This window comes from Centruroides sculpturatus, unplaced genomic scaffold (assembly GCF_000671375.1).
Source record: "Centruroides sculpturatus isolate CEXI.00-Female unplaced genomic scaffold, Cexi_2.0 scaffold1473, whole genome shotgun sequence".
In the NCBI taxonomy this organism is placed as follows: Eukaryota; Metazoa; Arthropoda; class Arachnida; order Scorpiones; family Buthidae; genus Centruroides; species Centruroides sculpturatus.
In genome coordinates, this window is record NW_019385756.1 from 68,804 (window position 1) to 87,240 (window position 18,437).

At 32.2% G+C, this 18,437-nt stretch overlaps 2 protein-coding genes across 2 annotated transcripts in view; both read left to right on the plus strand.

Annotated features, from left to right (window-relative positions):
* The window catches only part of LOC111641818 (vacuolar protein sorting-associated protein 13C-like), a 163,493-nt gene that overhangs the window by 41,552 nt on the left and 103,504 nt on the right, over positions 1-18,437 (plus strand). The window contains exons 8-10 of the mRNA XM_023388051.1: positions 762-980; positions 5,574-5,660; positions 9,267-9,377. Of these exons, the coding sequence (XP_023243819.1) occupies positions 762-980; positions 5,574-5,660; positions 9,267-9,377 (417 nt within the window). The remainder of the gene's footprint in view (positions 1-761; positions 981-5,573; positions 5,661-9,266; positions 9,378-18,437) is intronic.
* On the plus strand, positions 13,087-17,653 carry LOC111641821 (vacuolar protein sorting-associated protein 13D-like). Its single transcript, XM_023388054.1, has 2 exons — positions 13,087-13,315; positions 17,508-17,653. Exons 1-2 carry the CDS (start codon positions 13,151-13,153, stop codon positions 17,607-17,609), a joined length of 267 nt encoding a protein of 88 aa, XP_023243822.1. The 5' UTR covers positions 13,087-13,150; the 3' UTR covers positions 17,610-17,653.

Here is an 18,437-nt window from a genome sequence, read left to right on the forward strand (position 1 = left end):
AGAATCTAACTGCAAGGACCCGCTTCGCTGGGTTTTTATTGGTGGGCAAAAAGTAACGATAGTGAAGATTAAGATAATTACATTATAGCCAATCTTACCCATTTTCACAAAATGCGAGAATTAGGTCTCCCGTTTCCAGACGTTTCCAGAGAATTTTTACATGAGCATAAAAATATGTTAGATTTCCCGCAAAAGTGCAAAAAACCGCCTGTAAACCTTCCATGCCGCTTTATATTAACACTTCCTGGTCCTGATTCTATTTCTGAACGTCTCCTGTTCACGTCCAATCAAACAAACTATTTTCAACGTTTCTGGAATGTTTACGATCATTCTATAATCGAACCAATATTCGAATTTTATGTTCGAATTTAATTCAAACAAATTCAAACAAAACATTCGAAATAGAAAGCCACTTTCAACCACTTTCAAGCCCATATCTCCCGCACCCTTATAGCTATAGAGACGCAACCCCCCTGGTGCACGAATGGAGTCTTGGGGCTACTACCATATACAAACACCATTCACGTGTGATGTGTAGTTTTGGCGGAAAAGTGAAATATAGGGACATACATGTCCATTTTTATATATATATATAGATATATAATTATAGGATTCCCTTAAAGAAATTGATGAAAATAATTTTTTCAGATTAAATGCATTTTTCTTTTTGAAATTAACTTAACTTATTTCTAATATGAATTTTTTATATTTTATAAATAAAACACTTTATATTTATTTTATTTGAGTAAATTTTAATTTAGGTTTCACAGTATTTTGGAATTCCATGGACTGGTTCTTTGGAATTAACAGCAAATATGGAAGAACATCGTACTATAGTTATGGAACCAGAATCTGATACTGAAGGTGGAAACAAACAACTTAGTCTTAGTGTTCATCTTCAAGATGAATATAGTCTGGACGTTTATTTATTTGCACCATACTGGATTGTGAATAAAACAAATCTGCCTCTTCAGTTTAGAGTAAGTTTTTATTTATTTATTTATTCCATAATATCAATATACTTTTTAAATTTCTTTTAAAATTCCTTCAATTTACTAGTGTTATTGAGAGAGAATTTACTCTGGTAAAATCTTTTTCACTTTTTTCTATGAAGAAGAAAAAGGATGAAGTTATCTATTTAGTAATTTTATCTCCTTTATTAAAAACAGTTCAGGATTCCATTTAAAAGTTAGAACAGTTTTCTGGACACGGGCTTGTATGGTACTTGAAATATAAAATAAATCATGGAAAATAAAGATCAAAACTTTTTTAACACATCATATGCCAAGCAGTTACACTGGAATTGATATTGTTCAATTCATATGCAACAGAAAATAAAACAAAGTGGAGTGAACTACAGCTGTTCTACAGCCCACCCAAATTCAAAACTAGGCAGTTCCAAAAATAGCCAGATTTTTGGAAACCAGATATTTGATCCAGTACTTTATTAGGTTTTAATTATAAAGTGCATTCTCCATTAAATTTTATTTTATTAATATTAATTTTTTTTCATTACACATTCTAGAAGTTTTTAAACAAAATTTTTCTAATATAACTTTGTGAATAAACAATAGTTTTTATTTATATTTTAATACTTTTTAGATTGTAATTCCAATTTCTTAATTAAATTAATATAAACATTAAACAACCACTTCACTACTTTAGAATGTGGCTATATTCTATAAATAGAATAGTTTTTTCATTTTACATTTCCTGAAGAGGGCCAATTAAGTAGTGGCTGAAAATGTTTGATGATTGAATTTGAGTGTTTCTTTGCTGGAAATTTTTCATTTAGGTGTGATTCTCTAATATAAACATGTAGAAAATATTGCATTACTAACTGGAGTACCCAGCTTTGTTCAGGGAGTTGATATGAGATTGTGATAGTTGGAATAAAGGGATAAACTTTAAAATTATATTAGAAGTGAAAAAATTTTGTTGAAAACATATTCTAACTATTTACAATGCTTGTTTATAAACAACATTTTGCTCAAAAACTTTAACAAATAGGCACATATCCCACTGACCAGACGAACGGCCTCATTGAACTCAACAGTGATTTTTGCAACATAGCCACTACTGAAAACGAACTCATCGACCAAATTTATCCAAATATTGTTCACAACTATACCAATCCGGAGTGGCTATTTCAAAGGACAATTTTAGCAACTAAAAATAATATTTTGATGATATCAACTTTAATATTCAAAAGAAAATTCAGAACTGGCAAGAGCTCCTCCTCTTTTAAGTTTGGGCATTGTATAAAATATAAATCAAATCTACTTTTTATTAACAAATAGACTAAGTACACTTTACACAGTTTTCACACTTTATTTTTGATTTATATTCAGTCACTGTATCACNCTTTATACGAATGTTGCTACAATTTTTTCGCTACGTGATAGGAATTGTCGTTATAGGAACGCACGTTATAGGGGGGTCGACTGTATATAAGTATAAAATTACATTAATATATTTCTGTATACTGGTTGTACCACATAAAGTGTTACATGCTAATATCCTTGAGAACAACTTTAAAAAATGAAAAAAGGATGATTTACATTGGTAAAATTTCAAAGGAGCTTCATACAATGATAAAATTATGTTGCTCCACTTTCATACCATATTTTTGTGGAGTGACTGGAATGCTGCATATAAATGGGAGACCAGCATGCTGGAAACCCTGGGGCTACCAGCATGCCAGTTAAACTGCAACTAAAATATAAAATTAATCAGATCTAACAAAACTAGTTGTTAATTAAACATTAAAGAAAACATTCTTTCAAGTACATTAAAATGATAACATTGTAATTTGACTGACTTAAAATTGGAAAGAGAGTTTTCATTTTCAAGACAATAAAACAATTAACAACTTATTGACTATTAGTAGTTGTAGTTAGTCAGTGTGGGCTACAATAACACCTTAAAGATAACATCTTTCTCTCAAATTTCACACAAAGCCATGTTAATGGTGTAAGTTAAGATAATTTACAGCAAGTTTCTTAAATTTAATATGTTTATTTTTGCATTTTTGAATCAAATAATAATAAAATACACACACAAAAAAACTTCTGAAATTTCAAGAGTATTTTATGTCATTAGAAAGAAGAGAAAATGAAGAAATTAAACATATAACCATAGTTTTAGATGTAATACTGACAGTTTCACAGTTTTAGAATAAAAACTTATTTGTTTTTTTTTAATGCACCCTCTAGAGAGGGATTTATAACCTCACTTAAACCAGCATGCTGACATTCCCCAGGATAAACCAGCATGCTGGTTTTTCTATATGGAAATACATGGTGTGGCACCAAAATCCGGACAAAATTCAATTTGAAATTTCCGCCATTCTATACCACTGGTAGATGTTGTGTTTGGCATTCAAATAGCTTGATACGTGTATTAAATCATCATAACCTTGAAACACTCGCAATGTTGAAACCAAGTGCGGAGTATAACCGAAGCACCGCGATTATCGAAAGTGTTCGCGCTGGGTGCTCGGCAACAGAAATCATTTGGTTTTTCAGATACCCGAGATCAACTGTGTATGATGTCATCGCATAGTACAATGAGTCAGAGAAGTCCAGTGAAGATTTTACAACACCGGCGAGGAAAATCACTTGAAGGAGCACGTTGTCGGGATATCTGAAATCATTCAACGGGCTCGGGCTGATTTTTGAGGATCCAGGTCAGTCAATCCGAAAATTGTTGTTGGTTGTTGGTGTGAGTGAGAAAACTATGCATAGAATTGTTGAGGAGGATCTCTGCTACAAGTCTTACACGATTAAAGTGAGACAGATGCTTTCTGAAGCCTCCAGGACAAAGCGAGTTGAACTCTGTAACCTGCTTTTGTGTTCCTTAAGAAACAATGCTACCAGACGACTCAAATTTTTTTCTGATGAGAAAATTTTTACTGTTGTTGAAGGAATGACCTCGGGCTCTCCCATAACCCTGAAGATGTCCCCATTATTGCAAGAATGAAATTTCTGGCAAATGTTCATGTGCTAGGTGTTGTGTCCAGTGAGGGTGATGTCATGCCACCATATTTCTTTAACAAAGAAGAAAATGTCACAAAAGAAGTTTATTTGCATGTTCTGACAAATGTAGTGAAGTCGTGGATGGAAACTGTATAGTCTGGAATGTTTTCCAGCAGGACAGTGCGCCTGCCCACACAAGTCATTTGGCGCAAAATTGGTTGTTGGACAACGTACATGTTTTGGTCAAAAGAATTCTGGACTCCCAACAGCCCAGATTTGAATCCTTTGGATTTCTATGTATGGAGCATAGTTGAAAGGGTCACGAACAAGTCCAGACATCCAAACATCGCATCATTAAGAGTCGCTATTGATGCGGCATTCACCGATATGGACTTTGATACATTAAAGCGCACCTGTGTACGCTTCAGACCAAGAATGGAGGCAGTCATTCAAGCAAGAGGGGGATATATTGAGTAAATGTATTATTTATGGCCTTACAAACAATGTGGTTAAAAAAAACGTAAACCTTTTCATTTTTGCAATAAAAAATATGTTTGGAAAAAATGTGTAATTTGTCTGGACTTTGGTGCTGCACCCTATATCAGATTTCATGGTCTCTCCCAGATAGACCAGCATATTGGTCATTCTGCAAAAATACAGTATTTTTATAGTGAGACAGGTATAATTTCAAATGGGTCCCTATAGAAAAGTATGAATGGATTTTATGGAAAAAGACTATGAAAAAAGCTTCAGATAAAAATTTCTTATGTGTTTATTAAAAGCTACAGACAGTTGAAGGAAGGGAAGGGACTGAGCAATTTGAATTGATTCAAATTGCTCAGTCCCTCTCGCTTTGAATATAAAAGATGTCACTAAATCTGCAAAGAAAAATGTGTTTTCAGTAGGATCATGTTTCACCACACTTTTTCACAGATATATATATATACCGTATTATTAAACCAGAAATTTGTTGGCAAATAGACATACATAAAGGACTCACTAAATGATTCTTTTGCTTACCTGATCTCACACCTCGCAATTACTTTTTAAGGAGATATTTCAAGAAAAAAGAGATATTATGACTAACAACTACGGAGAAGACATGAAACAGAGAATATGTGAAGCTGTTGCTACAGTAACCATATGACTGTTGTGCAGAGTTAGACAAATTTTTGTAAAAAATGATATATAAATATTTAGATATATGAATGGTCAGCAATTTGGACATTTAATATAATAAACAGATAAAATAGTGTAACTGATGAGAATGTAATGAATTACATCTCTTTAACAACTTTAATCAAAGTTCCAACTGTCTGTGATTCTTAATAGATTCATCTAAAACATATTTGATAATGTAAGTTTTTTTCAGAATCCAAAAATATGCTTTTTTATAGGATTCAGTTTGAAATTTCAAAGTTACTCCCTATTCCCTTATGAAATAAGGCAAGGAGCAATATAATTTTATCATTGTTTGAAGTATTTTAAAACCATAAAAATGAAAATAAACTATTTGCATTAGTTAAGTTATTAGCATTATATGGGATATTCTGTATATTAGTATAAAATCATGTTTAACACATATTTTTTTTACAGGGTTCATCATCTGATGTGCTTTATGAAACATATGCTACTAGTGAAGAACCACTTTTATTTCGTTTTAAAAAACACAAAAAGAAAAAAGTAAGTACATTATAATATTGTTTGGTCATATTTTCTTTCTTTTTTATTTATCTTTAGAATGAATATCTGTCATGGACTCAGTATTTCTGGTCAAATATTGATACATATTAACTTACACTTATTTTTTGGGATAATAATGATTTTAAAGCATATTCTATATTAATAATTTAATAATAATAAAATGTTAAACATATATTTCTTATACTCAGCACTTTTGTCATAGAACGCAATGGAACGGCGTTCCACCACCTTTTTTTGATATATTTTGAAAGTTTTAAGAGAATTTTTGAAAATTTGATGTTTGGTCCATGTTGAATCACTCTATTGAGCATAGAAGATCGGCAACAAAATTATTAAGACGGTCCTGCTCCTGCTTGTGTGCCGAATCTTGTGTACGAAGCATGTAATATATTTTTAGTAATGAGATGAGTGTTCCACCACCTTTTTTTCCCCAAAAAAAGCACTGCTTATACTATAAAAACATTCTAAATAGTTCTTAATGCACTTTATGAATAAAATATTGCAACTGTTAAATTACTATAATTCCATAAACAATTAAATTGATAATGATAATTAAGATAGTTGTACTTTTTGGAAGTGTGTTGTATCATTTCCTCGTATATTACAAATTATTTCTGTATGAAGGAACATCAATCCACATCAATGCTTTTCTTATCAAATCATCTTTATTTCATTAATTTGCACAGATGCACTTCAGGATCATTTTTTCTCTTTTCAGTATGGTCTATTTTTTCTGTTTTTTGACAAGACATCTCTGTAATAAACTTTCATAAAACTTTGGCCTACCTTTGGGATGCTTCTGTACTTATATCTGATAGTAAGAAATTCACTAAAATTAAATATATTTTTTTGCTTTGATATTATTACCAAGTTTTAAGGTTGGTTAAGGTTTTATCAGTTTTCACTCATTTAAATTTTAAAATAAAATTTCATAAAACCATGATAAACTTGTTAAAAATTATTTTAGCTTTTTTTTCTAATTATCAAAATAAAAGATTGTGGAAATAATCTGTTTTTTACATGATTTTTAAGAAAAATTAATTTTGAGTGTGAGTAACCTGCTTTTAACATGATAGACTGAATAATGAATAATTCATCTTCTACTAGCACCTGAGTAGAAGGGAGAAGGTAAGCCCTCCATATTAGCGAAGATATAGCAGAGTTTTTGTAATGTGGTGGTTGGTAAGTGGCGGCTGGAATGATTTGTGGAGCATTATTATTTCCATGATGGACAGAGAATATAAGTTCAGGAGATGTATGTATATCTAAGTCCAGGAAAGATATTGTATTGTTTTCTTGCTCTTCGACAGTAAAATTAATTGTAGGATAAATAGAGGCTAATATTTGAGTAAATTGAAGTAAGTCCTCATTGGAACCATTCCACGCAATTAACACATCATCGACGTACCATAGATACATGAGAGGATATTGGATCGTTAAAGGGGCATTGAAAACTCGATGTTCTATATTTCTCACGACCAGTTCAGCTAGAATAGGAGATAATGGAGAGCCCATTGGCACCCCTTGTGTTTGTTTATATATTTTTCCATTAAATTGGAAATAATTATTTTGAGTAATAAGGTGAAGAGCTTCACATAGGTGTAAACTGTGTGATGCTGAGTAACTAGAATTGAGGAATAGGGTATTTGCCAGCATGACGGCCTCAAAATACAGAACAGAAGGATATAAAGAAATAACATTGACTTTGTAAAATTGGTAGGAACTGGAGGGGAGGTTTCCTAATTTTTGTAAGATGGTACATTTGGCTTCAGTGGAGGCTGCAGTTACAAACTCAGAGTGTGGGATTAAGGATGTGACTTTTATTTATTATCATTCTTATCTACGCGCTATGACGTAAGAACTTTTAAATAGCATTCAAAAACCATAATCAGCTGAACCATCGGAAACATTGTTTGAAATATTTGATATTGAAATTTGTAAAACCATTGGAATATCGTTTGAAAAGCTTAAACTATCATATTCTATGTACCACCTGATGATGGTAGTTTTACACTACTGAAAATGCTAGCAGATAAGATCTTTCTCCAAAAGTCGGATAAATTTCCGTGTCTGGGACTCCACTGCACGTAAGTGTTATAGTGATAGTAAACATCAGCGTAAAGTGCAAACATATTATATCATGGAAAATAATAGAAAGCACTTCTTTTCTCTACTAAAGAGAAGAATTACATGGTTAAAGCTTCAAGCACAATTATGGTTTTTACTAAAATGTCAGAAAACTAGCTTTATTCCCAAGTGCATAGCACTCAAATATGATTCCTTTCCAAAGGAAGTACGCACCACATTATCTCCAGTCAAACGTAAACTTCTAGCAAGATTAATAAAAAGCAAACGTAAAGCAACAGCAGATAAAGAAAAGCAATTGTACCTGGCCCATATATACTTTGGAAAACTGTGTGATGCAAACATTCTATACCAACAATTAGATAAAGTTAGGAATATAGTCAACAAAGAAGCTCGCCAAATTAGAAAGAAACTCAACAAAAAGTTCCAGTGGTTACGCTCAACTACTCACAGAAGACAACTTACAAGCCATGGAAGTTCCTTATTACAATTTTACTGACATTACGGTACTGGAGAATATCCACCAAATCCTAATAAGGGGGCAAAAGTTTATACCTATTCCTAACCAAAATTATTCACAACTGATACCTCCCATTATTGCAGCCATAAAGAGCACAAAAAGTCCAGAATTCCAACTTAAATTAGATCTTTTTACATTGACAGCTATAGCATCGATGTATTCCCCTAAAACCACAAGGGCAAATATGAAGACTCCAAAAGTACTTGTAAATTCTACATTGCCATTGCTGATTGCAGGAAAAGCTACTGATAAGTGGAAATGTATATAATCTTGCAAGGATTGTAAGATTTATATAGGATGGATATATACTTTTCAAAGAGTCAGGATTGTGTTATCTTTATTGTAGTTGATGGCTTATATATTAACCTCCACCTGACAATGTCTTTTTAAAAATGGACAAAAATGTATGCTTTTCAAGTGAGTGTTTATTTTACTGTTTTTTTTTTCTATTGAGTTAGAAGTTTTATACACTCATGAAGTTTAGGAATTCCTTCTCAGTATTCCATTTTTTGGTCTCACTTATTATATTATTATATCTACAATGAAGGGAATAGAAAAACAATGTTTTAATGTTTGGGATAGTATTTTCTAAACTGCATACCAGTAAGTGCCACGCCTTCAACATTTGCTGCAAAGGTATGGTGTACATAGTGGGATGTTATGTGAAGGTTTTATTTTTATTCTAGCAATATTTTATGGAGTATATGCCATTATGGATTATATATCACTTCAGGTTATCTAATTCTATAAATAAATATAAAATTGCAATGTTTAACAAAGATAAAGATACTTTGCTTCCATTTTTCATCCATTGTTCACTCCAGTTGACCATCCATAATTTCACAAACAGGTTATCTACATGAAATTACAGTACTTATTTTTCTGCTATTTGTGAATTGTTTATGTTTCATTTATTAGAGTTAACATAATGTCATTTATTATTTAAACAATTAATAGAAAATCTATTATAATTTTTACAGGCAAAAGTAAGAGTTTATAATTCTCGTTGGTCTCAAGCCATATCTTTTGATACTATTGGTAATAGTGGAGTATTAGTATGTGTAGATAAAGAAAGAAATAAAAAATACACAGTAAGTAATAAATTTTAGTTTTGTAATTTATCAATGATTCTCTTCAACATAAATTTAATATTAATAATGAGACTAATTAATTTTTTTTCATTACACATTCTAGAAGTTTTTAAACAAAATTTTTCTAATATAACTTTGTGAATAAACAATAGTTTTTATTTATATTTTAATACTTTTTAGATTGTAATTCCAATTTCTTAATTAAATTAATATAAACATTAAACAACCACTTCACTACTTTAGAATGTGGCTATATTCTATAAATAGAATAGTTTTTTCATTTTACATTTCCTGAAGAGGGCCAATTAAGTAGTGGCTGAAAATGTTTGATGATTGAATTTGAGTGTTTCTTTGCTGGAAATTTTTCATTTAGGTGTGATTCTCTAATATAAACATGTAGAAAATATTGCATTACTAACTGGAGTACCCAGCTTTGTTCAGGGAGTTGATATGAGATTGTGATAGTTGGAATAAAGGGATAAACTTTAAAATTATATTAGAAGTGAAAAAATTTTGTTGAAAACATATTCTAACTATTTACAATGCTTGTTTATAAACAACATTTTGCTCAAAAACTTTAACAAATAGGCACATATCCCACTGACCAGACGAACGGCCTCATTGAACTCAACAGTGATTTTTGCAACATAGCCACTACTGAAAACGAACTCATCGACCAAATTTATCCAAATATTGTTCACAACTATACCAATCCGGAGTGGCTATTTCAAAGGACAATTTTAGCAACTAAAAATAATATTTTGATGATATCAACTTTAATATTCAAAAGAAAATTCAGAACTGGCAAGAGCTCCTCCTCTTTTAAGTTTGGGCATTGTATAAAATATAAATCAAATCTACTTTTTATTAACAAATAGACTAAGTACACTTTACACAGTTTTCACACTTTATTTTTGATTTATATTCAGTCACTGTATCACTTTGACTACTCACACTTCACTGTTTGTTTTTATTTACTCACTGCACTACTTTGGAATTTTCACTTCTTTTTCGGTTCTTCCCTTCGTCACTGATAAGAAACCGACGTTCGAACCCACAACGGATCTTGCTTTATATACCCCCACCAATGGGTAGTCCCACCCATACAAAAAAGGATTCGAATGGTCCACAATGTTCCAGAACATTCCACAACATTCGAGAGTGTTCTGGAATGTTCCACAATGATATAGGATGTTCCAGGATGTTCCCAAACGTTCCAGAACGTCCTGGAACATTCTGGAATGTTGTGGAATGCTCTCGAATACTCTCAAATGTTCTGGACTGTTCTAAAAATTTCTAGAAGGTAAAACTTCCAGCCTTTATATCTTCAACAGCACGCCCTTCAGGTAAAAACGGGAACCTTCTTCATGGATGGGAAATAGAGGGCTATCACACCACATAACTCCCTTGATCATACCGGGACTCGTTTTTGAGTTTTAGTGGCATGCACATTATACACTTACCTTTATTAGTTACTGTGAAAGTCCGAAATTAGAGAATGTCTATATTCTCTGGTGAATGTCGACACATACAAAATACATTGGTGAAAGTCTGAATATTTGGTTATATTATTATACATTTGAACAATCGCTGGTGTATGTCGACAAGCACACACAAGCTTTGGTGGAGGTCGAAACAACACCCGAGAAACCGATGTCGACAGAGAGGCGGCAGTCTGTCGCCAAATACTTTGTGGATAGCCGGAGGTAGGACATGGTCTTACCTCTTTTTCAGGCCACAGTTTGGTGGAAACTTCCCACTTTGTCACTGGATGGCATTTTTGTTCTTTTGATCCTGTGAGGTGGGGATCAGTTTGACAGGTCAAGTGGCGGAGGATGAGAGGGGTCGTTGGTAAGGCGTCGGCGATATATGAATAAAAGATACCATTAACAGATCAGTTCATAATTTGTAAAGAAAAGTTACTTTCCATACATGAGATTTCTTCTCAAGAAATATCGCTGAGAGAAGCAGCTGCAACTAATTTGAAAAGTGGAGGGCAAGGCTATACATACTTTCATAGAAAAAAGTGTTCCATGAATAAATGCAGTTGTAAAAGCAAGGGACTCTTGTGCAATTCAAAGTACAATCACAGTTTAAGTTGTTGCAATAAATAAGATTGTATAACGTTAATCACATAATTTATGTGTAAGTTTATTATTGTATTATTTTCTTTAATGATTAAGAATGTACTGTTTGTTTTAGGTTCAACAGTTTATTTAAATGTGCTATTACTTAAGTTTTCTCCTATTTTCATATATTAAAATGTTGCATTTTTGTCTTAACATAATAAAAATATTTTTATTCAACATTCACCATCAGTGCATGCTGAATATCGACATTTGCTGGTGTAAGTGAGAAATAATGATGTTTAGCAAATATTTCGTACATACACTGTGTGAATGCTGACATTCACTGTGTGAATGCTGGAGAATGTTGACATTTGCCAGATATCGGTCATTCACAGTAACACATATATATTGATTTTTTTATCTTGTTTTGTAAGCTTTCTACTTCTTTTATTAATTTAGTCATAAAATTAGATAAACTTTTACTTTTAAAAAGCTTCTGAAATACATAATCTAAAAATGAATTAGCTACTGGTAGTTTAAAGATTACCTGACAATTTACAGTTTTTTTTATTTCTTTTTATGGATGAAGACTGTTAGTATTTTGAAAGGATTCTTGGTTTCCAAAAAATTCTGTTATTTATTTATTAAATTAAGAATTTACAAGACAGTTGTTATTTTATCATATATAGATGTAGTAAAGTGTTAATAAAAGAAATTCTGTGGCATAATATATATATATATTATGCCACAGAATTTCTTTTATCCTATTTTCTTTTAAGGGGATCCTATAATTATATATATACTAGCTGCAAGGACCTGCTTCACTGGGTTTTTATTTGTTCGTACATTTGTATGTAATATAGTTTTTTTATATATATAAAAGACTGTTTTTCTAAGTAATCTACAATCTAGCTGCAAGGACCCGCTTCACTGGGCAAAAAGTAACGATAGTGAAGATTAAGATAATTACATTATAGCCAATCTTACCCATTTTCACAAAATGCGAGAATTAGGTCTCCCGTTTCCAGACGTTTCCAGAGAATTTTTACATGAGCATAAAAATATGTTAGATTTCCCGCAAAAGTGCAAAAAACCGCCTGTAAACCTTCCATGCCGCTTTATATTAACACTTCCTGGTCCTGATTCTATTTCTGAACGTCTCCTGTTCACGTCCAATCAAACAAACTATTTTCAACGTTTCTGGAATGTTTACGATCATTCTATAATCGAACCAATATTCGAATTTTATGTTCGAATTTAATTCAAACAAATTCAAACAAAACATTCGAAATAGAAAGCCACTTTCAACCACTTTCAAGCCCATATCTCCCGCACCCTTATAGCTATAGAGACGCAACCCCCCTGGTGCACGAATGGAGTCTTGGGGCTACTACCATATACAAACACCATTCACGTGTGATGTGTAGTTTTGGCGGAAAAGTGAAATATAGGGACATACATGTCCATTTTTATATATATATATAGATATATAATTATAGGATTCCCTTAAAGAAATTGATGAAAATAATTTTTTCAGATTAAATGCATTTTTCTTTTTGAAATTAACTTAACTTATTTCTAATATGAATTTTTTATATTTTATAAATAAAACACTTTATATTTATTTTATTTGAGTAAATTTTAATTTAGGTTTCACAGTATTTTGGAATTCCATGGACTGGTTCTTTGGAATTAACAGCAAATATGGAAGAACATCGTACTATAGTTATGGAACCAGAATCTGATACTGAAGGTGGAAACAAACAACTTAGTCTTAGTGTTCATCTTCAAGATGAATATAGTCTGGACGTTTATTTATTTGCACCATACTGGATTGTGAATAAAACAAATCTGCCTCTTCAGTTTAGAGTAAGTTTTTATTTATTTATTTATTCCATAATATCAATATACTTTTTAAATTTCTTTTAAAATTCCTTCAATTTACTAGTGTTATTGAGAGAGAATTTACTCTGGTAAAATCTTTTTCACTTTTTTCTATGAAGAAGAAAAAGGATGAAGTTATCTATTTAGTAATTTTATCTCCTTTATTAAAAACAGTTCAGGATTCCATTTAAAAGTTAGAACAGTTTTCTGGACACGGGCTTGTATGGTACTTGAAATATAAAATAAATCATGGAAAATAAAGATCAAAACTTTTTTAACACATCATATGCCAAGCAGTTACACTGGAATTGATATTGTTCAATTCATATGCAACAGAAAATAAAACAAAGTGGAGTGAACTACAGCTGTTCTACAGCCCACCCAAATTCAAAACTAGGCAGTTCCAAAAATAGCCAGATTTTTGGAAACCAGATATTTGATCNAATTTAAAAAAAGGTTTACACCACAAGACATATTAAATTGAAGATTAGCATAATACTACTTAAACAGACTAAATTAAAAATCTGGCATTAAACATTTGTTTATAAAAGATTTATAAATAATATATGTCTATGTTTGATTTATTGCATTATTTTGAATTATTGAGTTGATACAAAAGTTTCTGAAATTTTCTAGAGTATATAGTATGTACAGTACATTTATTTCAAAAACAAAAAAATAGTTTTTTCAAGAAAATAATTATCATAGCATTCAGACACCTTCCATTGATAGAGAAGGTGATTATAGACTGCTGCTGAATAAAACTCAGGCTGCTTTGACTCAAAGAACTCTGCAAGTGCAGTTTTCATCTCCTCATAGAACTATTTTCCATCCAAGAAGTGTTGCATGAAGCAGAAGAGATGGTAGTCAATGGTGCATTGTCCCTCTTTTAGATCAAGCAGTATTTTTCAGGTCAGCCTTGACATGTGGTCTTGTGTTAGCATGAAAGTGCACCTGTAGATACTGTGGGGATAGCATCAGCCAAATGTTGCAGTGTGTGTAGTACATTTTAGTTATACTGGTATTCTGTGGAAACATATCCCAATGGATTGGTCTGCAAACATCTCACCAAATACACAGTATAGCCTTGTGCTGGTTCAATTCTGGTTTTGGCACAGCCTGTGCTGCTTGACCAATATCTGTTCATGATCTTTGCATTCTAAATTTAGATACAGGCACCATTTTTCATCTCCTGTAATAACTGTTTTATACCAAATTGATAATCATAAAGTATACATATGCAGATTTTGTTATAAGAAAGCATTGACAATACCCCTCATTTACATACCCCACAAGAAACTTCTACATACAGTCTGTCAAAGGACAATTTTGTATATTCTAGAGAGGTCTAGAAAATTCCAGAAACTTTTGTATCAATCTAATATTTTATTAATATATTTTGTGTTTATTTTTATAAATAGGCTTATCATAATATTTTTTTCTCAAACCAGGACAATTTTGAGAAAATACTCGCAACAGAAAATTAGCCTACTAGGATAATTACCTATGATTGAAAAGGCTAAATAAAGTAGTTGTTAACGAAAACAATGAGTTAAAAGCAATTTTTTATAACTGAACTAAACCTATCTTATTATTAATATTTATCACTAGTGCGATTTAAATGACAAAGAACTTTTTTTTAAATTCTTTGTCATTTAAATTGGTACATTTAAAATATAGCAATACATTTGAGGAAGTTCCTATTGCTTGCCTTATGTTTCACACATTTCAAATGATTTTTAATGTTTGAATGCCCATCATGAGTTACTGAAAATTCTGAAAAGCACAGTTCATATTTCACTTCATCAATACGATCACAGACATTTTTTAATCATTAGTAAACACGTGGTTTTTTTTGACATTTTAGAGATTAAATGAATTTAATATAGCACGCATTCTTTTATTCAGCAGTGTGCTGAGCAGTTGCTGCCAGAAATGACGTTTTCGCTGCTGACGTTTTCAACTGTCAGCAGCGAAAACGTCCTCAGTCATATGGTCTTAAAATAAATGTGGACAAAACCAAAGTGCTTACAACGGATGGATCGCGGGCAACTGTTTACCTTTATGGAGTCCAAATTGAGCAGGTACAAGAGTTTAAATACCTTGGGTCACTGATCCAGGAGAAGAAAGTGGCATCGTCAAAAGAAACTCATGCCCGTATTGGACAGGCAGCCCATGCATTTGCCTCACTCAAATGGTGTGTATGGAGAAAGAATAACATCTCTTTGATGACCAAGATCCGCCTGTTCTGTACACTAGTCATACCGATCCTTCTCTATAGGTCAGAAATTTGGACCCTGCTTAAGACAGACTTGGACAAACTTGAAACCTTTCAATTGAAATGCTTGAGACAGATTCTTGGTATCTCCCTTTGGGATCACATCACCAACAATGCCATCCGGGCCAGATGCAAACAGCAGTTATCTGTTGAGACACAAATTCAACAGCGACGGCTGGGATGGTTTGGCCATGTGTGCCGAATGGATATTAACCGAATTCCCCACCAACTGCTCTTCCGACAGCAACCTACTTGTGGAAAATCCAACACTCCGCACCTAAGAAAACGTGGACCAAACACGTTGAGGAGGACCTCAAGAACCAACGGCTTGATCTGAACCAGGCAAAAGCGGCAGCCATAGATCGAGGGCATTGGAGGGGCATTATGGAGAAAGCTCGACTTCCTGCAGCACCCACAGCAGCATACTGGTTGCGCGGATGCCTGCAACCAAATGCCAGCCAGGGACAAAAGAAGGAGAAGAAGAGACGGTTGAAAACACTTTTGCTGGAGAAAGAGCTATCTCAAAATAGCTGACATAAATAATGATTATCTTCCTGCTATATTTACTTGCATATTAGAAGAAAAGCCATTAAGTTTGATGTTAATTATAAGAAAACAAGGAAATGATGATTTATTTATGGCATTGGCAATGACTGATTCCCAATAATGAAGAAAGCATGCAAAAATTGTTGGTTACGTTCAAAATATCATACCACAGTATTCAAATGAAATCTTTAAAAGCCATTTTCATATGTCACGATTAAAAATCTGCTCATTTAAAACAGCAAAAAACTGATTATTATTTGGTAGTCGAAAAAGATACTTTCTCATGGAGGCGTCCATCTTGTAAGTACTGTTTTTAGCATGGTCGAGAGGTGCTGCTAGTGCGCTGAAAGCACATCTTAAGCATACTGACAATAGGCTTAATAATTGAACACATGCGCTAAAAGCGCTGCAAGTGCGCTGAATAAAAGAATGCGTGGATACTGTACAAAATAATTGCAAATACCGATCAGCAATTTGAACTCGACCAAGATATGACATGCACAGCAATGACGTGGCCAGTGTAAGTTTGTCTTGCCAACTCTAATTGAAACAAAATATCTAAAAAAAATGAAATAAAAATATCTGGATCTCATAGACTACATGCTGTTATAAATTTTGTGAAAAAATTTCTGAATGACAAAATAAAACATCTAAATTCATTAGGCCATATGCTATAAATTTTTGAGGAAAACATATAGACAACATTAAAAGTACTTAGATCTAGATATAAAATATTTAGATTGGCAACAGTGAGTGCAACAGAGGTGTAAGTGCCAAATCTCCATTTTACTCGAGGCTGCACTATTTTTACTTCTTGTATATTCAGCACTTTTAAAATTTTACCAAATAACTGGGACAAATTGACAAACTGGTCAGGATTCTGGGACAACATCGTCAAACTGGACAATCCCGGTCAAAACGGGACATCTGGTAAGCCTGGTCCACTGGTAAATACAGTGGAACCTCGGTATACGACCTCAATCCGTTCCTGGTGTTTGGACTTATACCGAATAGGATGTATACCAAACCAACCTTTTCCATAAGAAGTAATGTAAAAATGATTAATCCGTTCTCATGTAAAAAAATGGCTGGCTTTAAACACCTCGCTTTCCTCGCTAGTTTCTGCTTGATTTTTCATGAGATCAGCATGTNAGGATTCAGTTTGAAATTTCAAAGTTACTCCCTATTCCCTTATGAAATAAGGCAAGGAGCAATATAATTTTATCATTGTTTGAAGTATTTTAAAACCATAAAAATGAAAATAAACTATTTGCATTAGTTAAGTTATTAGCATTATATGGGATATTCTGTATATTAGTATAAAATCATGTTTAACACATATTTTTTTTACAGGGTTCATCATCTGATGTGCTTTATGAAACATATGCTACTAGTGAAGAACCACTTTTATTTCGTTTTAAAAAACACAAAAAGAAAAAAGTAAGTACATTATAATATTGTTTGGTCATATTTTCTTTCTTTTTTATTTATCTTTAGAATGAATATCTGTCATGGACTCAGTATTTCTGGTCAAATATTGATACATATTAACTTACACTTATTTTTTGGGATAATAATGATTTTAAAGCATATTCTATATTAATAATTTAATAATAATAAAATGTTACTTACAAATTAAAAATCAGAAAAAATTTAACAAAGTTATAAATCGTAGCACCGCAAACATCTAGTCTAGTGTAGTACACCGATAGTGCTACTTGTTGATAGATGGCGCGTATAATTAAGTCGTATACTGAACAAAAGTCATATACCGAGCAAAATTTATTTCGTCCAAACAGGACATATTCCGAATTGGATGTATTCTAAAGCAGACGTATACCGAGGTTCCACTGTATATGTTCTCTCTATTTTTTAGTTATTGTACTTTTTTCAAACTGTAAAAATTTTGTTATTCAAATTAATGTTGCATTCATTAGATATAGTGTAAAATAATTAATCCAAATTAAAGGTTAATGTTTATTAACTGAAATGCTGACAGAATGTCCAGTCCAGACAGAAATGTAATAAAAAAGGAGTGATAAGTGTATTTAATTTTATATACATTATGTGATCAAAAACTACAGATTTTAAAATATTTACATTAGTCATTTAAGATTTTTTTAGTCATTTCCTTGCAACCAAAAATAAACTATATTACAGTCGACCCCCCTATAAGATCATAGATACGTTCCATTCTTTAGGAATCCAATTTCTTACGAGTCCTTCCAATCACAGCCCGACACGTGTGAAGTTTACGGACTACGGCTGATTGAAAGGTTTTCT